This window comes from Amphiura filiformis, chromosome 7, assembly GCF_039555335.1.
Source record: "Amphiura filiformis chromosome 7, Afil_fr2py, whole genome shotgun sequence".
NCBI lineage: Eukaryota > Metazoa > Echinodermata > Ophiuroidea > Amphilepidida > Amphiuridae > Amphiura > Amphiura filiformis.
Genome location: NC_092634.1, coordinates 1,004,441 through 1,031,177, shown reverse-complemented (window position 1 = coordinate 1,031,177; position 26,737 = coordinate 1,004,441). Strand labels below are relative to the sequence as shown.

General features: G+C 36.6%; 2 protein-coding genes across 2 annotated transcripts in view; one reads left to right on the top strand and one right to left on the bottom strand.

The window, feature by feature from the left end:
- Nucleotides 1-26,737, bottom strand: part of LOC140156540 (midasin-like) — a 161,235-nt gene that overhangs the window by 96,663 nt on the left and 37,835 nt on the right. The window contains 8 exon segments of the mRNA XM_072179480.1: nt 874-1,135; nt 2,123-2,267; nt 13,494-13,640; nt 14,971-15,087; nt 16,100-16,191; nt 16,606-16,784; nt 25,999-26,264; nt 26,593-26,668. Coding sequence (XP_072035581.1) covers nt 874-1,135; nt 2,123-2,267; nt 13,494-13,640; nt 14,971-15,087; nt 16,100-16,191; nt 16,606-16,784; nt 25,999-26,264; nt 26,593-26,668 — 1,284 coding nt within the window.
- LOC140156212 (uncharacterized) lies at nt 19,550-24,127 on the top strand. The gene is made up of 2 exons (XM_072179217.1): nt 19,550-19,846; nt 21,242-24,127. The coding sequence occupies exons 1-2, from the start codon at nt 19,554-19,556 to the stop codon at nt 22,494-22,496; spliced, it is 1,548 nt and encodes a 515-aa protein (XP_072035318.1). The 5' UTR covers nt 19,550-19,553; the 3' UTR covers nt 22,497-24,127.

Here is a 26,737-nt window from a genome sequence, read left to right as displayed (position 1 = left end):
TGCAAATATGGTATCGCGCAATACAAATATGGCCGCCAGCAAGTGTGCAGTTTGTTCAATGCACAACATGACGTGTGTGGAGGTTACTAATATTTACACTGACTGCGCGGAGGCCCACTGTCGAATATTAGTAACCGCGTTCAGCATATGTGTTTTGGCAAATAAATAAAAATAATTGGATCACACTTTTTTTCATATCAGGAAAATTCAACATCAAATGCCGGAGGTACATTATCTTCCCTCCACATATAGTGCAATTATAAGTCGGGTAGAATATCTTGAATATGGAATCACATAACTTGTGTCCATATATGCTACCATATGCTTATTCAGAACTAAGGCAAGAGTGTCCTCAGCAAACAAGGTAAATTTATTTCCATAATTCATATTGTTAAAAAATACTGAAATACGGTTAAACATACAAATCATAAAGGATATGGCTAAAAGGCTAACAAGGCCACAGGTAGGCACCCCCTTCAACAAAAGGAGCATGTGTGGCCGAGTGGATAAGGCGCCCGACTCATAATCCATAGGTTGCGAGTTCGAGCCCCGCTCGTGCCAACGTGTTGTGTCCTTGGGCAAGGCACTTTATCTTCATTGCCTACTGGGGATGGGGTTGGGTTGGATTGGATGTTTGTATAGTTGTTTGTTTCAATGTTGCAATATTGGTGCTGATTAAGCTGCTGCCTGCAAATTACATTGTGTCTGTTTAGGTGTGTTTAAGTACAATTCTAGCAATTTGACCTGCGGGTCACCATTAGAGTTTGAAATAAAACCTTCCTTTTTTTTTTAACAAAAGAAAGTTAACAAAAAAGATACACAAGTGCTCCTTCCTGCAACTTTTGAATACTTTAACTTACAAAATAAACTTACCCTGTTTCCCCAACCAATAGTATAGGTTCTTTAAATCTCATGGCTTGACCTACAAGAACCGCAAGCCTCCTCATGCTATAAGTCCACACCACATGCCCAAAGCCTTGTGGTGGGTCGTTGTGTACGAGTCGTTCCAAGATGGCCTGCGAGGGCGCAAATAGGTGTGTGGGGTCTACTTTCCTCTTGATATGCTTCTCCAAGACTTCCTGTATGACGATACCTTCATCCGGTCTCCTCACACGACCTGCTATGAGTATGTAGCCTGATGGGTACAAATGGAATTGAGACTAGTCAATTAATGTGCTTCTCCAAGACTTCCTGTATGACGACACCTTCATCTGGTCTCCTCACACGACCTGCTATGAGTATGTAGCCTGATGGGTACAAATGGAATTGGGACTAGTCAGAAATCTGGTAACTGCACTCAAGCTAGTTCTCAACAAAGACATATTTAAAGTCTACGCCTTTGTTTGACCACAAGATGTTTATATCAACTTGACAGGATTGGATTATAAATATTTATTTTAGGTGCTTCAAAACAAGAAAGAAAGAACAGTTTACCAACCCAACTTGAAATAAAAAGCAAGGGAATGTGCCGGAGTAGGAGCTGGTAGCCTAATGGATAGAGGGTCCGTCTAGAGATCAAAAGGTCATGGGTTCGAATATCATGCAGGTGCATTCCCTTGTTTGTTTTTTTCAAGTTTGGTTGCGTGCCGATCGGAATTTGGGTTTATTTGTTGTCTTCTTTAATTGTAATACTTTAGGTTGGTTAAACTGTTCTTTCTTCATATTAATTATATTCAGTTTCCTCTTCTAACAAGCAATCATTCCCCATTGTGTTTATTTGTTCTTGTGCAAAATGCATATCCCCACTACATTCTTTGCTTCAAAACAATGTAAAATGTTGTATCTTAACAAGTTTTGTAGGGTTAGAGCTACAAGACTGGATGGTAGAAGAAGCAACATTTTGATTCAGGTGTTCAATGTTCATCCGATATCTACATAATTATAAAAAATAACCACAAACATTTCTTAATGTATTCTAGTCTCTTTGATAAATCACAGACCTAGTTTTTACAAATTAATCATTCATCGTGTCTGCTGAAATCCATCACGGCTACCAACATTTTTAGTGCGAACCTGTGGTCCTGGGTTCGATTCCCAGATGGGATCACTTTTTCTACTTGTCTCCTTTATCATTTGCGATGGCGAACCTGGTGAAAAATTATGTTTTTTTACTATTACTCACCATCATCAGCAATATGCTGGTCCCAGTCATAGAAGCCTTCTTGTCCATGACTTGATTGCCTATATCTCTCAGCCCATCTGAACAGATCTCTCAGTGTCATAAAACCTTGCTTACCAGCAAACACACCAGAACCTTTTCTCCTAGTCTGGAAATGTATAGGAATAAAACATTACATTAGCCTTAACACTTTCAGGTACAAATTACTACTTGATATATCCATTGGGCATGCATACATTCCACAGTAATGCAATGACGCAATCACCATGAGTGATATATACACACGGTTTTGATCGCTGATCCAGTGAAACAAACAAGGCTGCCTGTTGCTGACCTACTTACTTGGCATGCGAGGTCTCAGGTTTGAATTCCAACAAAAACAAACAACTTCTTTGTCCATCTTCTCTTTTTATTCCTTCTATTAAACCTCCATATATAGGTCCTGCATAACCCAAACACTCCCAAGTACTACAAAATACTACATGATACCATAGACAGCGGAACCGGGGGGTGGGGGGGCCTGACCCCCCACTTTTAACCCATAATGTGCTGTGTGTCACACGTCTAGGTGAACATAAATAATTAAATCTCTATTCTAGACCCTTAAGGGCTGGGGTATGAACGTTTGGACAGTATTTATTTTGGGACATCATGACGAGCACATCAGACATATCGAATTGCATTCTGAATATGAAGAATGACATTCTGATATCAAATAATTTTGATTTTTTGAAATTCGCAATTTAATACACATTTTATCGCAAATCATTAAAAATTGATATTTTTGATATTTAACAGTACTTGAAGTAAACTTTAGAAATCTGATGATTTATACTTAAAGTGTATGTAGTGTAGAGATGTAAGATTATCTCCGTTTGTATCAATAAAATGACTCAAATAAGAACACATCAACGCAGTTATTATGCTTGATTACATCGTGTTTATATCATGAGTAACTTGGGTCAAAGGTTAGCTATAAGGCTAACATACCTGAATGGGTTTACCGATGTTTACTATAAGGTTGACATACTGAAGAACACTACATCCCTCCTTGTCTTTTTAGAGAGAAAACATATTCATCAATTTGCTTAAATAAACAAATGTCCTTCTACATGTGAACGTTGTTTTTTTCACATTTCAAAACTAAGTGTTTCTCACTGAGTTCAAGTGTTCTTTGACAGTTCACATATATCAATCCTCCTTATCTTTAGAAGAAAAAAAAAAAAAAAAAAAAAAAAAAAAAAAAAAAAAAAAAAAAAAAAAAAAAAAAAAAAAAAAAAAAAAAAAAAAAAAAAAAAAAAAAAAAAAAAAAAAAAAAAAAAAAAAAAAAAAAAAAAAAAAAAAAAAAAAAAAAAAAAAAAAAAAAAAAAAAAAAAAAAAAAAAAAAAAAAAAAAAAAAAAAAAAAAAAAAAAAAAAAAAAAAAAAAAAAAAAAAAAAAAAAAAAAAAAAAAAAAAAAAAAAAAAAAAAAAAAAAAAAAAAAAAAAAAAAAAAAAAAAAAAAAAAAAAAAAAAAAAAAAAAAAAAAAAAAAAAAAAAAAAAAAAAAAAAAAAAAAAAAAAAAAAAAAAAAAAAAAAAAAAAAAAAAAAAAAAAAAAAAAAAAATGTCCAATTCCATGTACTTTCATGGAAATATAATGTCATGTGCAAAGTTCCAGTTCTGTTTAACAAGCATGTTTTCTAGTTTTATGAAACACTAAAGAAGTTTCCAAACAAGTATTACTTTCAAGTGAAAGTTGAAACACAGTATTAACTTTTCAAGTTTGAAGTAACTGTGGCCCTTTTAAATTTGGAGTTGGAAAAAATATAACCAAAAATCTAACTGCACAAAAATTTGAGCTAAGCACAAAATCTAGTTGTGCTACATGTACTGTAGATCAAATGTCCTGCGATGATTATTTATGCATCACTAAAAGTAGGGATAACCATCAAAATTTCATGTTGACCCTATTGCTACAAAAGATTGTTTTCTGAGTAGAACTAATCAACAGAAGTATTTTGGTGGTTAAATGGTCAAATCGGTCAAAAACTTTTCAATTATGAATTATCAAAGTTTCCCATTCTGACCGGTCATTGGAATGAAATAAAATGACAAGGTCCAAAAATAGCAGTTGGGGAGCAAAATTGGCATAAGCATATATTTACCTTTATATATTTCTTTATTTTAACATATTTGCAAACATGAAACAAGCATATTGTGAAAGTATCAAAGGGGTTTCTTATGAAATGGCACTTAACTAGTCACTGGCATAACTTATTTTTTCAAACCAAGGCATTGAAATCATGCATTTAGAGGACATTTGCCAAAAATCATCCAAGATAGCCGATATGGCACAAAATCAAAATTGCACTAAGTAGGTGAACTTTTTTTTCACAACCAAGAATTTCAATGTTATTGGGTTTAATATGACCAATTAGTAGGTGTATGTAAACAAAATCTTAAGTTTTGAAGGTCATTGACTCATTCACAACAATAGAGATTATCCTCATCATGCTCATGTGTATTCCTGTAGTATTCCTCATTCAAACCAAAGTAGCACTCAATACATTATGAGTATCTTTGTTCAAACCAATTCAATGCTTGACCTCGGAGTTACCTGCGTGACTATCGCGGGCTATTTTGAAACAGTTATGGTTGCTCATTCAGGTACTTCTTTTGAAAGTCCTAAACAAGGTATAGCCAGCAGCAAGTTGTAGATGTTATAGGCCTAAATATAAGAAAACGTTTAGGGTTAAGATCAGGTGAACAATACATCGAATGAGCACGAAACTTCACATTTATGTTCAGAAAGGTGTCTTCTTAACATGATTTGAAAGGAATATAAAAATTCCAAAGGGAAGCTGGTGATTTAATTTGTAACTCGAGAACTCCTTGTTCAATTTTTTAACCTTTTTACAGAGGGTATGATAGAGGTATTACTGGCAACTCTGCCAAATTACAGCTCAGTAGGCCACGTTTTCACCTGATCTTACTGATTTGAATATTTTGTGCCATTCTTGAGCAGTGCTAAACTCAGCCACTGGCAATTAAGCGCACTGTGGCGATGGACCAATTTTGACTCGCACTTACAGAAAAACAAAATAAGTTATGTTGCTGTAATTTGCAAGATAGTTACAAAATATAATTGGCAGTAACTTCCCCAAAATTTACAGAAAATATTGAAAAATAAAAGAATGAGATCAATTTAGAAATGTATGTGCAAGCAGTGCACAGTTGAGCTCCCTGCATGTCTATGGGAGTGTTCTAATCAAGTTGATGGTTCATTGGTCATCCCTACTAAAAGTCTGGACAAAATGTTCATGTTCAGGAAAGTTCTTTGATTTTCAAAGGTCCATATGACAAAGTTAACTTCAAAATCATAGGAAATGTAGCAAAATCATAGCTGTTTAACAGTATGAATATCTTTCAATTGAAAATGAGAAATTTTCTCTCACTCTGTTTATTTGGCAAAAAAATGTGCAGTATATGGGCTCACAGTGGTGGCATTGTTTTATCATTTAATGCCATGGGGTAGATTTCTGAAATGCCCCATTTTTTGCTAATTAATGACGTAATCACGCAATCTTGCTGGAAGTTGTCTATCTCTTTGTGGGTTGCGTCTCACAGGTGGATCTGCCAATGCTGGTGGATCTGCAACTTGCGGTTCTTCTCCTTCATCATACGTAGACTCTGTATCACTCAAATCTTCATCAGCTAATTCACCTTGGTAAAGTTTGAAATGTGACACATTTCTGGTGATGAACTGTTGACCCTGACGTGCGGTTACCATGGTTCACTGTTCTTAACAAGCACTTTATCACCAACTTTGATATGCTTGCGACGACTACCACGCTTTTTATCAGCATACAGTTTGATCTTGTTCTTTTGCTTTTGTCATGCATTCTGAGTTCATTGTCGCTCATTCACGGAGGTTGGCACAGTTCAGGTAGACGAGTGATAAACTGTCGACCATACAACAAAGACGCTGGCGAGCAGTTAGTGGTGCTATGCGGTGTCGCGCGATATCATCTATGGTAAGTGTCTTTGGAATGGCATGTGTTGTTATAAGATTGACGAATTCTTCAGTCATTTTGTCTTCATGACTTGTAGCTTTTGTTGTTTGCAGGGGGTGCCTAGACATGTAGTCAGCTGGGTTTAACTTCCCCCTCTGGTACGCTAACTCAAACTCATATTCCTGCAATCTCAAAATCCATCTCTCTATGCGAATGGGTGGTTTAGCTCCAGGACGGTTGAACAATGGCACTAAAGGCTTGTGATCAGTAATCACCTGGAACTCGCCTCCATACAAATAAAGATGAAAATGTACAATGCCCCAATACACAGCCAGAGCTTCCCTCTCTGTTTGAGAGTATCTTTGTTCTACAGGGGTCAGAGCCCTACTTGCAAGTGCCACAATTGAGCCAGTGTTATTGTTATTGTCATTGTCATACTGGAATCACAGCTTTTGCACTAGTAGAATGAACAATATCAACAACTGGGAACCTACTATAATCATCTATCACCACAAGCAAGTATTCACCTGTAGGAAGGTTCTTGAAATCAACACTTACTTCCTGCCAAGCTGCTTTGGGAAGATCAGACATTTGCAAAGGTTCCGTTGACTGCTTTTCTGTGACTGTTACCTGACAAGCCAAACAATTTCTGACAGTACTCTCAACCAACTTATCAATCCCTGTGAACCAGACTTTTTCACGTAACAACTGTTTAGTCTTGACCACACCTTGGTGACCCTCATGAGCAATACTTACAACTTTTTGACGCAATGATGTTGGAATCACAACGGTGATCTCTCAGAATGATTCCTTCAGTTATGTTGACACTTAATTCTTCCCGTGCACTTTATACAGACTTTCCATTTCTGGTTTGTCAGCTTCTGTAGTTTGCATACGGAAATTGTGCCAGTCATTTGTCTCTATGGCAACCATGCACTGCTGCAGTGTGTCATCTTTCTCGGTTGCCTCTCTGATATCATCTATGGTAAGTGTCTTTGGAATGGCATGTGTTGTTATAAGATTGACAAATTCTTCAGTCATTTTGTCTTCATGACTTGTAGCTTTTGTTGTTTGCAGGGGGTGCCTAGACATGTAGTCAGCTGGGTTTAACTTCCCCCTCTGGTACGCTAACTCAAACTCATATTCCTGCAATCTCATAATCCATCTCTCTATGCGAATGGGTGGTTTAGCTCCACGACGGTTGAACAATGGCACTAAAGGCTTGTGATCAGTAATCACCTGGAACGCGCCTCCACACAAATAAAGATGAAAATGTACAATGCCCCAATACACAGCCAGAGCTTCCTCTCTGTTTGAGAGTATCTTTGTTCTACAGGGGTCAGAGCCCTACTTGCAAGTGCCACAATTGAGCCAGTGTTATTGTTATTGTCATTGTCATACTGGACTAATATGGCTCCTAAACCAACTGGACTAGCATCCACAAGAAGTTCTGTCTTCTTCTTGGTGTCAAAGTATGCAGTACTGCATGTAGCTGAAATGCTATCTTTAATATTCTGTAGTGCAATTTCATGTTATTCTTTCCATTCCCATGTTGCATCTTTGATGAGGTCACGAAGCGGTTCTGCCTTGGTTGCTAAATTGGGTATAAATCGTGCACAGTAGGTAGCCATACCCAATAAGCTACTCACTTCCTCACGGGTCTTTGGTCTTTCCACTGACTTCAAGGCTTCCACCTTCTTTGGGTCTGGTGAGACTCCATGCTCACTGAAAACATGGCCAAAGAACTCTATGGTGCGCACACTGAATTGACACTTGTTTCTATTCAATGTTAGATTTCTGTCACTGATTCGCTGTAGGCATGCTTCTAGTCTTGCATCATGCTCTTGCTGGTTACTACCATATACCAAGATATCATCACTCATGTTCAATACACCATCCAAACCTCCAAGAGCTGATTGAATGTGATTCTGGAAGATTTCCGCTGCGCTGTTAATACCAAAACTGAGCCGCTTGAATCTGAACAATCCTACGTGTGTCGAAAACACGGTGATGTGACGCGATTCTTCCGCTAACTCAATTTGATGATAGCCAGCATTAAGATCCAGTTTGGAGAACACAGTGCTCCATTGAGGCTTGCCAAGATATCATCTATTGTAGGTGTAAGGTGTCTTTCACGGGCAATGGCCTTATTTGCCATTCTCATGTCAACACACATCCTGATCTGATCTGGATTCTTGGGCTTGTTGACTACATGGATGGGAGAAATCCATGGTGTTGGATCACCTTTGACAGGTTCTATGATATCTAGATCTTGAAGCTTCTTTACCTCTGCTTCCACTTTCTTTCTCGTATGAAATGGAATTCTACGATGAGGTTGAGCAACCGGTACGACTGAATCATCAATGTGAAGTTTAGCTTGAGTACCTTTCAACTTGCCTATTCCTTCAAATATATCCTGAAATTTTGACACAATATGATCAACATGTTCTGATGAAGAACCGACACCATAAGTAATTTGTATCAAACCTAGTTGTGTTGCCGTTTCATAACTCAAAAGTGTGTCACCAAACTCACTGACATACACCTCTTTGTTTTCAAGGATGCAGTCGTTATATGAGACTGTAGTGGTAAACATTCCACGAAATTTTAGAGGGACTTTACTTCCATATGGAAACACAGACTTTTTTGGTTTCTGCAAATCTGGTTTATCAACCAATCTATCATAGTCAGTCGGATCATCACATTGACACCTGCACAGGAGTCAATATAGGCTGTAAGTTGTTGACTACCAAACATGACTTCTACACTGGGAAGGTCTTTGTTATTTAACCCGAAAACATAATCATCATCACTTGACAAATTAGGTTCAACAACATTCATATTGACCTGACCAGACTGATTACAACAACGCGCAAAGTGATTCAACTTTTTACAACTGTTGCAGCGCTTCCCTGACGCCGGACATTGCGTGCAGCGTGGATGTGGCCATGAACCACCACAATGGAAACACGATTTCTGTGCACCACTTTTACCAGCACTTTTAGCTTTAGCATCTGTACCTGGGTTGTGTGCTGTGTTTTTACGGTATCTTTGTTGCATGTACGACTGTTTCTTACCACTGTTACTACCCGAAGCCATACCACTACCCGGCTTTTTCTTATTACCAGCATAGTTCACTTGACTCTGAGACTGAGTTGACGTTGACTTCTCCATTTCGGTGGCCTGTGTATCAGCCAACTCACAAGCTTTTTCTGTCTCTATAATTTGTGTAAGACTAAGGCTGTCACGTAATGCCTTCCGCCGTAAACCAGCAGACTTACACCCTCGAAGTATTTGGGTTTTAATACTGCTATCCTTATCAGCGAACTCACAGTATAGGGTTAACTGCTGTAGTCTTGTATGAAAGTCCACTATGCCTTCACTGGCATACTGTTTAGCATCACCAAACAGGCATCTATGATAATCCTTGTTTCTCTTGGGAGCAAAATGAGCAGTGAGTTTATCTTTAGCAGTTTTATAATCCTCCCCAGTATCAGTGAAAGTTTCAAATATCTCATTCACGGGATCCCCACAGTAATAAAGGAGTAAAGCTCTCTGTCTCTTGTCATCGCCTACACCAAACGCTACAAACAGACGCTCCAAACTCTTGACATATTTCTCCCACCTGGGACCTACCGTTGTAATGTCGTCAATGACAAATTCGGTGAACGGCGGTGTATACAATTGGAGATTTGCTCCGTCGGCAGCCATGGTTTCGACGAGTATATCTTCACTTGTACACGGTGATACACTTCACAGCTAGGCTTAAAACACGCACGGGAGTTTCATGTTCGTCGCCATTGTAGAGATGTAAGATTATCTCCGCTTGTATCAATAAAATGACTCAAATAAGAACACATCAACGCAGTTATTATGCTTGATTACATCGTGTTTATATCGTGAGTAACTTGGGTCAAAGGTTAGCTATAAGGCTAACATACCTGAATGGGTTTACCGATGTTTACTATAAGGTTGACATACTGAAGAACACTACATGTAGGTGGGATGAAAAGCCGACGATCAATTGAAAATGTTGACCTTTCGTATTGAAGATATGGATTTTTTTTCCCAAAACACCAAAAAAAATTAGGTCTTTTGGGAAAAAAAATCCATATCTTCAATATGAAAGGTCAAAATTTTCAATTGACCGTCGGCTTTTCCTCCCTGCTACATACACTTTAAGAATACAAGGCGGTTCTCGAACCACGAGTCTCGCCTGCTTTTGTGACCGCCTGCTTTTGCGATAACTGTTGGTAGAGAGGTAAATGAATTTGGCGGTTATCGGCTGGGCACGATTATCTGGCCGATGGTAACTGTACCCACCAAGTTTCATGACCATACGACAGTTCTTACTAATTTGACCTCAGATGACCCCTGGTGACCCCGAAATGACCTTCCAAAAATTTGGCTTTAAATGTTGACTGTACCCACCAAGTTTCATGTCCATACGACAGTTTTTACTAATTTGACCTCAGATGACCCCTGGTGACCCCAAAATGACCTTCCAAAAATGTGGCTTTAAATGATGACTGTAACCACCAAGTTTCATGCCCATACGACAGTTTTTACTAATTTGACCTCAGATGACCCCTGGTGACCCCAAAATGAACTTCCAAAAATTTGCCTTGAAATGTTGACTGTACCCATCAAGTTTCATGCCCATACGAGTTTTTAATAACTTGACCTCAGATGACCCCTGAGTGACCTCGGATGACCCCGTAATGACCTTCCAAAAATTTGGCAAAACCAAAGAACTATTTCATCAAATAAATCAAAACAGAAAGATGCTTCCTTTACGAGTTATCACTCATTGAAAGTGCTACTTTGCTATACTTTACATGGAAAGCGACTATCTTAAAGTCGTCATATTTCCTTAATTACATGACCAATCAAGCTGTTATTGCGATATGTGATGCACAGTTGAAAATTAATTATTAAAAGATTTGGTGACCTCAGTTGACCTTTGACCTTGTATGTGACCTTTGACCTCACGAAATTGGATAAAGTATGTTGCGCTGAAAAATCAAATTTGGCAATACCAAAGAGCTATTTCATCAAATAAATCAAAACAGAAAGATGCTTCCTTTACGAGTTATCACTCATTGAAAGTGCTACTTTGCTATACTTTACAAAGAAAGCGACTATCTTAAAGTCGCATTTCCTTAATTACATGACCGATCAAGTTGTTATTGGGATATGTGATGCACAGTTGAAAATTAATTATTAAAAGATTTGGTGACCTCAGTTGACCTTTGACCTTGTATGTGACCTTTGACCTCATGAAAATCTAATCAGGTCGAGTACCTCTGGCCCCGCAACTCCCCACCAAGTTACGTCACTGTACCCCATACAGATCTCCAGATAATCTGTTCACAAGGTATTTTGCTTATTACGCATATATTATGCCAATTAGGTACTTAATTACCATATTTTACGCTCAAAATCTAATCAGGTCGAGAACCTCTGGCCCCGCTTACTCCTCACCAAGTTACGCCACTGTACCCCATACGGATCTCCAGATAAGCTGTTCACAAGGGTTTTTGCTTGATACGCATCAAATACGCATAAATTATGCAAATTAGGTACTTAATTAGCATATTTTGCGCTGAAAATCTAATCAGGTCGAGAACATCTGGCCACGCTTACTCCCCACCAAGTTACGCCACTGTACCCCATACGGATCTCCAGATAAGCTGTTCACAAGGTTTTTTTGCTTGATACGCATCAAATACGCATAAATTATGCAAATTAGGTACTTAATTAGCATATTTTGCGCTGAAAATCTAATCAGGTCGAGAACATCTGGCCACGCTTACTCCCCACCAAGTTACGCCACTGTACCCCATACGGATCTCCAGATAATCTGTTCACAAGGTATTTTGCTTATTACGCATAAATTATGCAAATTAGGTACTTAATTACCATATTTTGCGCCAAAATCTAATCAGGTCGACACCCTTTGGTCATGCTACCCCCTTTAAAGTTTCATCATCATAGCACTTACGGTTCTCAAGATAACGCGTTCACAAGCTTTTTCCGAACACACACACGCACGCACGCACCCACGCACGCACCCCCACACACACGCACGGACACACACACACCATAGTGATTACTAAGTCTCTCCCTGAACATTCAGGCGAGACAATAACATTAGATTTATATAATTTACTTGAGGACTGTTATATATCAAAATTTGAAAATATCAAATTTTTATAATTTGTCATAAAATTTGTATTATATTGTGATTTTCAAAAATGAAAATTATTTGATATCAGAAAGACATGCTTCAGATTCAGAATGCAATTCGATAGGTCTGAGGTGCTCTCATGTCCCACAAAAATACTGTCGAAACGCAAATAAACGCTCATTTTAGATCCCTTAACATGCTTAAAGAAATTATAAAAATGATGCATGAAATGGCTTCAATTGGACCTTCATTTTGCAAAATTTTCCAACTCCCCTGTGTTAATACACAGTGTGTATGGATAAACAAATTTCCCTTTTCACTTCTGCTTTGGAAGAACCAACACTAAAAGCAATAATTTATACAATAATAGTGAAAACTTTCCACGAATGGCTTCAATTTGGGCCTTCATTTAACCCATTTTCGGATTTTTCAAACTAAAATTCTACACAATAATAGTGCCAGAATGGTCCACCAAATGGCTTCAATTGGGCCTTCAGTTTGCAAAAGTTTCTCACTTCTGAGCGCGACGCCATTATTTCTCAGCCATTATTTCAATTTTTTACATCACCCTGACTGGCCCCCCCCACTTTCAAAATTGTTCCACCGCCCCTGCATGATACATCCACTGGGCATGCATGCATCCTACATGATACGATGATGCAATCATTCTTTTAAATGATATATATATGCACGGTTTCATTGGCTAGACCAGAGAAACATCCATGGCTGCCAGTCGCTGACCTACTTGCTTTGGCAGACAAGGGGTTCTCGAGTTTGAATCCTGGCAAACACAAACAACTTCATTGTTCTCTCATTGCACTTCTCTCTTTATTCCTTCCCTTTTTCCTTTCCATTTGCTAGACAGCACTTAGCACAGTGGCTAAAACCAATACATTTATTCTCTAAATAATAGAACTAGAAACATAAAAATCTTAATTTGTAAAGCATTGATGGCAATCAAAAATCGGGCAGATTACTAAAAACCTGTGCCCAGGTTGACCTTTGAACAATCATCAGTATAATTCACAGGTTTACAAACCTCATCCTTCGTAGCCTAAGCAGTTTTACTTTAATTTCAAAATTAGTTATAATTGAAATCCATGCAAATAAGTTGGTTCATGTCAAATTACCACAGTAAATAAAGTTCTGTGCACTATGATATCTGACATTTTTTATTATCATTTCAATGTTACCTGTAAGTCCAGCATGACTGCTACCATTTTCTGGCAGTATGACATAGGTACAGCACATCTCTGATGTAAGATGGTCTCCAATTCACGGCTTGGTATCTCATCAAAATGAAGCTCCACAAATCGGTTTCTGAATGCTCTGGATAGAACCTGGAATGAGGATGGATGCAAGAATATAGACCAATCATCATCTTGTGTGGAATGCAATGCATGAAGACAGAATACTCCTCAGAGTGTTATTGTTTGGTATACTAATTTTTAATCAATTAAGTATATGTATAAAATAAAGATCTGGAAGTTTGATATTGAATGCCTACATGTACTAAAAATGTGTTTTGCCTTCATATTTTGACCCATTGTAACTCTTGACGTCCATGAAAAGAAGCATGTTTGGATAGAGAAAGCTTCTCCTGATGAAACAAAACATGCTGCATGCATCATTCCAATAGAGTAAACATAATCAGGCCTGGTTGCTCATCTCTCAAATATGCAAAAATTCCAACATACAGCCTGTCTCAAAAAAAATTGTGCAAGTGAAAAGCGCCCTCTTTGGCAATTAGAAAATACCGTTGTGACAAAATGCTTACATCAACGTCCACGGGCGCAGTCTTAGCTCTCAAATACCGCTTTGTTCTGTTCAATTTGCTTGTTCCAATTTTGAGATATGTTTATTTAACAACGAAAAGGTAAAATCACAATTGTGCCACTTTTACTAGGGAAGAGAGCTGTACATGTAAATCAATGATAGCTGATGTTGATGCGTCTAATGCACTCCCCTTTCGGGCGCATGCATTAGACGATCATTATCAGCACGCTGCATTATTTTGTCTAATATCTCTCCCAACAAGTAATAATACGCTGCTTCATTAACCTATAAACATGTATAAGTGCTAATATTTGTTTGTCTTTTAAGAGAACATTATTTACCACCATTGACATGCACATGCAGAACAGCAGAATGTGAAATCCATTTTTACAGCAGAATGTGAAATATTTATTTGTCTCTTTTAAGTGGAAAAAGGTAATCATCATTTCTGCATCATGATAAAACAGTAAAAACAGTCAAAAAGGTTTGTATTGTGTAATTGATGCATTCTTTTGATTTCACGAAGGAACTCTTGAAAAACTTGATGCTATCACTGTTACTTGTAAAGCCCTCTTCCCTAGTAAAAGTGGCACAATTGTGATTTTACCCTTTCGTCTTTAACTAAACATATCTCTAGATTAAAATAAGCAAATTGAACAGAACAAACGGCATTTGAGAGCTAATACTACACCCTTGACGTTGATGTAAGCATAGTTTCACAACGGTATTTTCTAATTGCCAGAGAGGGCGCTTTTCACTTGCACAATTTTTTTTGAGACAGGCTGTATATAGCACCCTTTCCAATTTCTTATGTAATTCAAAGTTTCACTCCAAATGTCCACATTTACCAGGAATAAGCTTCCTGACTTCCCTACTTTGTATCAAACAATTTACCTTTCTACCTCCATATTGTCCTGGAGGATTCTGGGTAGCAAAGAGCATAAATCTTGGATGTGCACCGACTGTCTCCTGTGTCTCTGGGATGAACAGCTCCCTGTTGTCATCTAGTAACTGGAATAAAAACACAAAATAAGTCGGCTTTTTACAATGTCTGCCGCTATAAGAAAGCACTGGTCTTAATCACGCCTTGATCATATCACAAAAGTATCTTTTTCTTAAACAAATGTTAAGGTGGCACACAGGATCACTCAAAGTCGTTAATTTTAAACATTATTTTGTGTTGTATTTTTAAAAGTAATGATGATAAGTACATAAAAGTATACATTTTCAGAACGGAAATGACACAAGGTATCCAACTAGCACGGCAGATTTAAGCAAAAATGAGCAGTTTTTGAGAAAAGCGTCAAAATTGATTTTCCATGCCAATTTTTTTTTCGGTCCATATAACAACTTACCAAAAATATCAAAATGGATGAAAATTGCATATTTGTGTTCTAAAGACAAGCATCTAGAAAGTGTTTTTTAAATTTATGAATTTGTACTTCGTTTTAGAAATATGGGTCAAAAAAGATCAAAATTTGACTTTTTTTTTTTCAATTTTGACCAAAATTTGAGATAATTTAAGGCATATTTTCAAAACTACGAAAAAATTCATAAATTTGAGACAACACTTTCTAGATTTGTGTCTTTAGAACACAGCTATGCCATTTTTGTCAATTTTGATATTTATGGTAAGTTGTTATGGCGGACCGAAAAAAATTGGCATGGAAAATCAATTTTAGCGCTTTCCGCAAAAAGTGCTAATTTTTGCAGAAATCTGCCGTGCTAGTTGGATTCCTTGCATCATTTCCTTTCTGAAAATGTATACTTTTATATACTTATCATCATTACTTTTAAAGATACAATACAAAACAATGTCTAAAATTTGCCACTTTGAGTGATCCTGTGTGCCACCTTAAGCACAAGCACCCACAAACACCACCCAACCAAGCTTTGTATTTCTTTACCTCAAAATCAACCTACAATACACACTTTTTCATCATGATTTATTACCCCCTGATAATGTGATGCTCAATGGTTTAAACAAATCTCCCCACAGATTACTAGATACTAGTATACCTACCCTGTTAAGTGCTTCTAGTACATCAGTAGGTGCCAGGTTCAACTCATCTAGTATGATCCAATGTCCTTTCCTCATAGCATCCACAAGAACACCTGCAAACAACAATTGGGGATTTTTAATTTTAACCAAAAATTTAAGATTAATATAATAAATGAAATAACAAAAGAAAGCAAGCAAGCAAGCAGGAAGGCAGGAAGGAAGGAAGGAAGGAAGGAAGGAAGGAAGGAAGGAAGGAAGGAAGGAAGGAAGGAAGGAAGGAAGGAAGGAAGGAAGGAAGGAAAGAAGGAAGGAAGGAAGAAAAGAAAGAAAAAAGAAGACAGAAAGAAAAGACAAAGAAAAGAAAAGAAAAGAAAAAGAAGAAAGAAAGAAAGAAAGAAAGAAAGAAAGAAAGAAACAAACAAAGAAACAAACAGAAATATGAATGAATGAATGAACAAACAAACAAACAAACAAACAAATGAATGAATGAATGAATGAATAAACAAACAAACAATAGTGTTTCCTACCTTCCTTAAAGACAAGTTTGCCAGTCTCATCAGCAGCATAGAATCCCACATATTCCTGTAGATCTGTGTGTTCATGGTTGTTAACTCTCACACACTGGTTCCCTGTAGCCTGGGCTAGGTATTGGATTAGGCTAGTCTTACCTACTGATGTCTCCCCTTGGATCAATACTGGGAACCGACTGAAAGAAATACAAGTGATGCATAATTGATTTAGTAGACAGGTGCAATGATCTACTCTCACACACTGGTTCCCTGTAGCCTGTGCTAGGTACTGAATCAGACTAGTTTTGCCTACTGATGTCTCCCCTTGGATCAATACTGGGAACCGACTGAAAGAAATACAAGTGATGCATAATTGATTTAGTAGACAGGTGCGATTATCTACTCTGAATCCTTTTGTTATCTACCAAATGCCCTGTAAAAATGTCCCTACCAGCTATCTACTGTGACCCCTTCACCAGGTCACTTGTGCCTGGCCAAAGTTTCATATATCCCAGATTTTAGCTGTTAAGGGTAGATGTGGTATTGTTGGTCGTAGCAGCCAAAATATTGATTTTTATTATCTAAATCAATATATTATTGAAAAATAACACTTTGATGTTTTGCAAAAGTTCATTCAACAAATCATTTACTTTGAAAACTTTATTGTTGTTAAGGTGGTACTACACCCCTGGCCAATTTTGTGCCTATTTTTGAATTTTTCTCAAAAATTATAGCGCATTGGTGACAAGTAAGATATGTATATTATAGGGGCAAGGACTACAACTACTACTGCACTGAAAATTTTATTTCAGCACAGACAACAGTTGTGGAATTACAGTCAAAAATAAGGGAAAACCAATATTTGATCAATAAATCAAAAACTACTTGTCTTGTACTCGCATGTAAGTTCATATGTGCTGGTAATAAACAATTTCCAAAAGTTTAAACTGACTTTCAGCACAAAAATTCAAGGTTAGTGAATTTTTGTGCTGAAAGTCAGTTTAAGGGATCTAAAATGAGCGTTTATTATGCTTTCAACAGTATTTTTGTGGGACATGAGAGCACCTCGGACCTCCATCGAATTGCATTCTGAATACGAAGCATGTCTTTCTGATATCAAATAATTTTCATTTTTGAAAATCACAATATAATACAAATTTTATGACAAATTTTGATATTTTTCAAATTCTTGATATATAACAGTCCTCAAAGTAAATTATATAAATCTAATGATATATTCTTAAAGTGTATGTAGCAGGAGGAAAAGCCGACGGTCAATTGAAAATTTTGACCTTTCATATTGAAGATATGGATTTTTCCCAAAAAGACCTAATTTTTTTTGGTGTTTTGGGAAAAAATCCATATCTTCATACTGAAAGGTCAAAATTTTCAATTGATCGTCGGCTTTTCATCCCACCTACATACATGTACACTTTAAGTATAAATCATCAGATTTATAAAGTTTACTTCAAGTACTGTTAAATATCAAAAATATCATTTTTAATGATTTGCCATAAAATGTGTATTAAATTGCTAATTTCAAAAAATCAAAATTATTTGATATCAGAATGACATTCTTCAGATTCAGAATGCAATTCGATATGTCTGATGTGCTCTGATGTCCCAAAATAAATACTGTCCAAACGCTCATACCCCAGCCCTTAAACTTTTGGAAATACTTGTCTTGTGTCACTGAAATTGAAATTCCAGTGTAGTAACTGCATTCCTTGCCCCTATAATATACATAACTTTTGTTACCAGTGTTTTATTAGTTTTTGAGAAAAATGCAAAAATAGTCACAAATTTATCAAGGGGTGTAGTACCACCTTAAATGAGTTATGTACATTTTACAAAAGTATTGTTGTTTCAGCCCTCTGTACAATATAACTCAAGAACCACAGGACCTACAAAAGAATATCTGTGATATTTAAATTCTTCAACACACTTGCTATGAAATGATCAATGCAGTTTTTAAGCTCACTACCATTCGCAAGATGCTGTGAACTACCAAATCGCAACAGTTTAAAATAGTTGCTAACCTTAATGCCCAGATATGCTTGACATTAAAAACATTTTATTTCTAATTACGATTGTTACTTTTGCTGCAAACTAGTGTGATTGCCAAGAGATGTGCATCTTTGTGCTACTGTTTGTAGGGTTTTCGGTCATTCATCTTAAAATCTGTTTTAAAAACTTTCTTTACCAAATTTGAAATCCTTTCAGGGAACAACAGATAGAGCTTCTGGATAGATCTGATGTGAGCTATCTTCAGTAGATAGCAGCAATAACACAATCTGCTGTCTATCTGCAATGATCTGATGTAGTCATTTGGCGGTAGTTTTAATTGATCCTTTTTGAACATGGGGATCAGGGTTGGCAATTTTTTGTTTATTTAAAAAAAATAGATTTATTTGACTTTAATCAGATTTTTTTATTTAAATCAATTTTTTTAATATTTTTGATGAACTTTTTCCTCGACCATTCTGTGCTGAGGTAAATTGGTTCTATTTAGACAAGCTAAATAAAACCATTATTAGAATGTTCTGCATGAAGTTTTCAAAAATGTTTTTTAAACTGTTTCATACCCTTTATATAACCAGACATTTAAAAGTTTTCTGTAAAACATTTTGTGTTTGCTGGGTAAACATTTGGAACTAAAACTGGGCCTAGTACTTACACAATACCTGGGGTGCCATTCTGGCATTCTCTACACTTCCCCCAAGCAAATAGTGCTATGAACCCTTGGTACACCACATGAACTCCACATTGAGTGAATATGAATGACACTATTTATATGTGTGCCATATTAGCTCTTATCTTACCCAACTGTGCATCACACAATCTGTAACAGAATGAATGCGCCTAATATTGGTTGCTATATTACATGAATAATAGACCGGCAACACTGCACAACATGAATAATAAACCGGCAACATTACTACAACATGGCCGGCATACTTAACGAAATGACATCGCATAAAATGCTGTGCCGATTTCTTTTACTATTTCACACAATACTAAGTTTTTCTTCTCTCATATTGTGTTGTCAGTTAGTACCCAGTGATCCGAATCAACTGAGTGACTTTGAAGTCAAGCAACATGATCATATAACTATGGTTTGCCTATTTAGAACAACAGACAATACAGAGCAAGTAATCGCTTGGAAACATACGACAACTCTAGAAAAACAATTTGGATTTCCAGTGGCGTATGGTGCAAGTATTCTCGATTCCAGTCTTAATCTTGCAGTTGAAACAAGGTAAAGTTTGCTTTATCTCTATTTCCTACTTGTGAACTTTGATCTTCTGATGTATAAATTCTTATATTTTAGAGATAAGGTTCACGATTTTGCAACAATTGCGTGGCTAAAATAGGTTCATTTAAAAGTTTGAGCAATTTAATTACAATATTTTTTCTAGAAAAATAATTTGTGTTGAATAAAAATGTTTTTAAAGTCAAAAATGCCAAATTTTTGAAATGTTCATGAATGCAGTAGTGTAGCCAGGGGCAATGGGGAAACTTTCTCCCCTGATAAGTCTTTCCCCCTGCCCCCCTCCCCCTGTTGTGGGATGCTGGCCACCATATTGTTCAAGATTTTTAGACCTTCTTTGTACCTTTTAGCCCATTTGTGTCAAATGAATGGCCCAAAATAGTGAAAATCTCTCAACATTGAATTTCTAAAACAAATCGCCTGGGAAAATGGATGGAGATTCAGACATAAAACTTGAAAATGATATGGTAGGTGAATGTTTTGAGCATATCAACTTGTGGCATTTTAAGCTTGACTAAGTGTTGACCTCAAAATGACCTCAGTCTGTGACCTTGAACACCACTATTACATGAAAATTCTCATAGTATAGCTATGCAGCAAGTTTGATTGCAATAAAATTTGAACTATAATTAAAGACAGAGATAAAAACAATTTATCGCGTCTGATGTCACTGTCAATTACGATCCTTGATTGGTTTACACAGGTTAATCAGCTGCGTAAAAAGGAAGACCGATCTATCTGGTGCTGATCGGAGAAAAGGAATAGCAGCAAATGGCGAAAAATTTCGTACTTTTACAAGGCAAAAAGCAGCTTTTCTAGGCATTGTGGTGCCTTCACCAAAGAAAGTTTCCTACTATAAAGACCTAACCTTTGAGATGGTTTGCATGTCGAAGGGTGCAAAATTAACAATACGGCGCCCGGTTATAAATCCGCGTTCAGCAAGTCATCATCACAACACTTTGTAAACAAACCGTGCTCGAGTTTGATTGACAGGTGACGTCAGACGCGATAAATTGTCTTTATCTTTGTCTTTCATTATATTCATATGAGACAAAGTTTTAACCAAAAGTCTTACATATGGTTGACATACAAACAGACACCCACACACAACTCATGATCTACGCTTATCCTTCAGACACCCTAAAATAGTGTTTTTCCAAAATTGACTGCAGGCTTCAACAGAAAAAATATCTAATTACTGCTTAAACTCTTCATAACTGAAAAAAAAAAGTTCATAGATTTTTGTTTTGTTTTCACATTATGTGCAGGTCATTGTTGTATAATAGTTTGTACATAGTAAAATAATGATTGTTGTTATTATCATCAACATAATTACTGTTATTATCTTATTATCTTTGTTTCAATTCTTAATATTTACTGCAGGTACACTTCCGGTGGGGAAATACAATCAAGCCTGACCATTTCGGAGCTGTTTTTCAAACAACATGAAGGCCTGTACTGGTGTGAGCTGTATGGAAATCAGTACTGCAATATGACAGGACTCCCTAGACTTGAATCTGGCACATTAAGTCTTATAATAAACTTCCATCCTGGACCAGACTATCCCGAATGTTTTAATAACACTGATGGTGATTGGACTGAGCTCAGATGTTGTTTTGAGTGGGCTCAACCATTTCCATTTGTGAAATGGGAATATGATGGAAGTGAAAATGATTATTTGGATCCAGTAAGAAATGACTACTACTGTAAAGTTGCTAAAGTGAGCAGTTCCTACAAACAGCCCATCAGATGCATTTTGTGTAGTAGGGAACAATTCCCTGACTATAATGCACACTGTTGGTCTCAATCAGTGGAGGAAGAAATACCAGAACAACAGAATCTCTGCATTATTCCACAACCATCACAGCTAACAACACCACCACCACAATTGACAACAACGCCACAATTGACAACAACACCACAATTGACAACAACACTGTCTTCGAAAGAACCTTCTTTAGTAATCATTCCGATTTTCTGGCATATTCCACCTGGGCTTACAGAAATTACGCTGACAGTGAAAAATGAAGTACACCTTATCAAACCACAGGGTGAAGAATGGATCACAATAGTTTGTCTCCAGAATTATAGAGACAATGAGGAGATCTCTTCCACATGTCCACCAGATATTCTTAATCTTGGTGCTGAGGTTGGTCTTTCTAAGGGAGTGGTTATCAACCAAATGGAACTCAATACCAAGAAAGTAACACTAGCATGCAGTGTTGAAATAGTATTGCATGTAAATGATACCAAATATAAATTGTCTGATATTTCAGATCTAATGGAATCTGATAATTATAATTCTTACAAAGAGCTACTGACAATAGAAGATGGAGATCAAATGCTAGTGTCATCATCAGTTTCCTCCTACTGTACAGTTTGTGAAGACAATAGTAAAAGTAACTTTAATGTTGTGGGATTTGTTTTTGCACTACTTTTTGTTGTAGTCTCAATAATCCTAGTGTGGACAAATTGGAACCATGTACCCTCCCGTATACGACAGAGCATCTCTATGTTCTTTGCCAGAATCCCACGTTTTCGACCTCGCCCATACACTCTACCAGCTGATGAAAATGAAATGCAGACATCGCCCAATTTAGAAACTGAGAATAATTACATGCATACTTTTAAAGACTAAATATTTAGCTCTTGGTGTAAGAAGAGCTATACATATATGCAGCTTCCATGACCAATACACTGTTTGCACGGATCTAACATTTTATTTCAAAAATGAGGTTTTCCCTGCAAACACATGAGTTAAAACATGCATTTTTGTCTTTTCAATACGCCAGGCTTTAGCAAATGTGGTAATTAAAGAATGTGTATGAAAGGCATATGCACATGCAACACATACTTGCAAGGTAGAACCTTGTTTTGAGATTATATTTAGAAAAATGTACTTGAAGTGTAAATGTATCAAATGGTTATGTTGACAATGATATCTCATATTATATCAAGAGTTCTTTCTTTATCATGTAATGTTATAGAAATGGCAGGAATTAATAATTGATATTGTGCACTGTGCAGTGCACAATATCAAAAATATCAAATCCTGACATTTCCTGCACAATGTGCAGTGTACATACGATATATGTGATGCGAAAAATATGCGGAAATATTAAATTTTAAGTTTCGTATAGGATAGTAAAAAACATTTACAAAGCTGCATTTTGCAGAAAACCCCATTGAAATTGAAAAACCAGTTCCAAAGATATGAGCAATTAAAGTGTTTCCAAAACAACAGGAAACAAAAGGAAATATTTCCTTTGTTTGGCTGTATCTCAAAATCAATATTTCTGAGTTCTGACTGATTTTGATTGATCGCATCACATATAACAACAGTACAAACGTTCATTAACCTATTTCATACACGAGAAGAAAAAACACACAATTTTTGCCGTTTTTGTAACAAAATTATCATTAAAACTATTGGAAAATAGAACCAAATATAAATGCATCAACCCGCCCAAAAATGAATCAAGCCTGCAAAAGCACTGCGCGTAGTACGCAGAGTGCATATTATACACAATCAATGCATGGTTTGGATTTTTCTAACACTTGCTCTGATTGGTTCTCACAATCTAAGAGTGTATGAATGATAATCGATAATGGCCCTTATTATAGACTTTCATGTCACAATATAAATCTTGTAGAAAATTTTGACATCCACAGTGTGTTTCTTGATGCCATTTTTGGCTATCACCATATTTATACCAAAAAATAAAGGTCACATAACAAATACAAGGTCCCTATTAGATGGTGCAGGTTTTATAATAAACTATGGAATCAAATAAGTACCCACCAAAAACGACTTAGTTAATGGAATAAATACAGTAAATGTAAGTGTCAATGCTATTCCTATAAAGTCTTGAACATGACATGTAAATTTGTCGAAAGCATGTGGTGTTTTAAACTATGCACACCTAAAAAAATTAAAACAATCATGCTATGCAATGTTGTTGCTACAGTTTTTGTCTGAGAAGAACGGCACTTGTTTAGATTTTGAGAGCATGTAGTGCGTAAACACGGAAGTGAGTTCTGATTGGCTGATTCAATCGTCTGACAATCATACCAACAGACCGATAATCTGATTGGCCGATTGTGTGTCAAATCATTGGACAGCGCAGATCGGCGCCCTTGAAGTGAACACAAAGCTCGCATCAATCTAAGCAAGGGATTGCCATTCTTCTCTGAAATCCAGTGTAAGCATCAGGTCAGAGCTTCTGTGCAAGATGCCATACACATACATGTGTGTTCGAGAACGATGTAGCAACAATTACATGTAGTCCAAACAATTAAACCAGGGCAAACTTAGGATCAGAACAAAATATGATACAGAAGGTAACTAGTAAATTGAAATGTAACAGTTATGGATGAGTTTAATGACTTTACATTACATCAGTAGTTTTCTGTTATTGTATATTCTTAGTCAGTGGCTGTGGTTTAGCTTGTAAGCACTGAGTATCATTAGTTCCTGTGTGTTGTCTACCACACGGTAGAGGATATGGTCTGCATCGTTATGGACCACGCTTGTCCAGGTGCGCACTAGCTGTGCGTAAGTAGCGTGTTGTAAGACTAGTGCGTAATAGACAATGCACTACACGCAATTGAGTTTGTATACAGGTCTCGTTCATTTTTTAATAAGGGGAGTTTTCATGACTGAAGTTTTGTAACTTATTTTTTCCTAAATAAAACTAGTTTTAGTTATGAAAATAATAATTAACTGAAATATAAATAATTATCTGGCCGGCATCCACTGCTCAAAATATTGCCTGTCATCTATCACACAGTAGCTGATAGTAAAAACAAAAATTCCTATCGTTTATTCTAACTATTACCCTCTAGACAGAATCCCACAAATAATCATACTTCATCCGCATTGTTCCCCAGTGAAACCAACTGCCTCTGGAAACCAGATTATCTAATTCCATTTCATCTTTCAAATATCAAGCTCTCAATTTTATTCCAAATTTGTTTCACCTGATGCACTTGGTCTTCTGCTTGCCGCTGCTCAAATTGTAGGCCCAGGTTTTGCCCCTATAGTTTTCCACTCGCTTTTTCCTAATTATATTTTGGTCTTCCCTAGGTGGGATGGTTCTCGAGGTAAAATTTGCACCAGTTTATCCCAGCCTATTGGCTGGTCTTCTAACATGTTTTTTTTTTTTTACAAAAACTTATATTTTTATATATTTTGTTGTGCAATAATTTTACTTGTATGTACCAGTGATGAAGTTTAATGAATAATAAATAAATAAATAAATAAATCTAGACCTTTGAATCTAGTTATGCTGTCCAGGATGTGTGAACATCTCAGTCTGCACTTCCATGTGTTCACTATTACATGTAATTTACCGTGTCTGTGTCTTTCATTGACAGTGCTTAGAAACATGTACATACACATCCACACAAGCTAATTACATAGACCCTATTCTAAACTTGTGCCCTTTGTATTAAGTGTAGTGAAATAAAACTATCAACATAGGGAAAGCGTGACCTAATGGTCTGAGTACTCGCCTTTGGTGCACAAGGTCCTGGGTTCAATTCCTGGTGGTGGTAACTTGCTGGATGTAAGTGGGAAAATGTGACCTAATGTATCGGGTACTCTCCTTTGGTGCACGAGGTACTGGGTTCAATGCAGTCGCAACTTGCTGGGGTATTGATTTGGGGCACAAATCTGAATTGCAACATCTGTGATTATATTCCATTTTCTCTGTGCATGTGGAACATGTAGAATTGGGAAAATGAACCATGAGAGTACTTTGTTCTACAGAGGGGTATTTAAGCCATCAGTCCTGTGTACAGAGTCCCGTGCTATGATACCTGTACATATATCTCACAGTCAGTTTAAAAAAGACTAGGGTGTTAACCCCTGACTGTCAAACCTTGACTGTTCCAATCGGTCCTTGATCTGTGGCAATGGCTACGGTCATGGAAGTAAACCGATTCAAATATCTGCTTACCAGTAGCACTGTGATCTAGATGAAATGATGCTAATGTTTTGCTCTTTGATTAAAATTTGGTTTTTTATATTAGTTTGTTGTTATGGCTATTTATATATTTATATTATGAAATTCAAATTGAAATTAAATGAGGTGTCAATTATGAGAAGATATTTTTATCAATGTCAGTGCAAAACTCACCCAGCAGACACAATCCTAGCCAAATCACGCAAGTTAGCTTTCACCGACGCAGTGAGAATATAGTCCCTTGGCTTATGAGTCTCTTTATCCCCAGCGGCTATCCAATATCCTTCCACCTTGACATAATTCCCTGCTGCTGGTGGTGGGATTGGCTGCTTTAAAATACTCTTGACGCTAGATCGACCAATGACATGTTTGCAGACAAGTTGCTCAACCAATGGATGCGAGGTGCGGTCTAGTTGTGTCAAGAAACTGAGACAGAAGCTCTGAAATTGGAAAAATTATTAATGAACATATCTTTGCACCTGTTTTAAATTGAATAGTCCACAAAGGGACATAAGCTAATTTATTTTTGTGGTAGCTGTGTTGAGCACAAAAAGAAAAAAATTAATGTTCCACAAAAATTTCCATCTTACATGACTGAGAACATCTACTTTTACAATTTACTTAATTAGACAAAAACCAATCTTTTATTGCTATAGTATTTGGAATGTTTCATCTACTGTCTCATCCCTACATGTTTTCTTTCAAAAATGTTAGATGAAAATAAGATATTGTATTTGGTGTGTTAACTTCAATTCTTTATTCACTTACCTCATATAAAGATCTTAAAACATTCCCACAGGAATTGGAAGCAGCATTCCTCAGAGCACGACACAAGGTACGTAAACTGAAACAAAACAAATGGACAACTTAATAAGAAAGAATGAATTGCCATGCAGTTGCATACCCAGGCTGG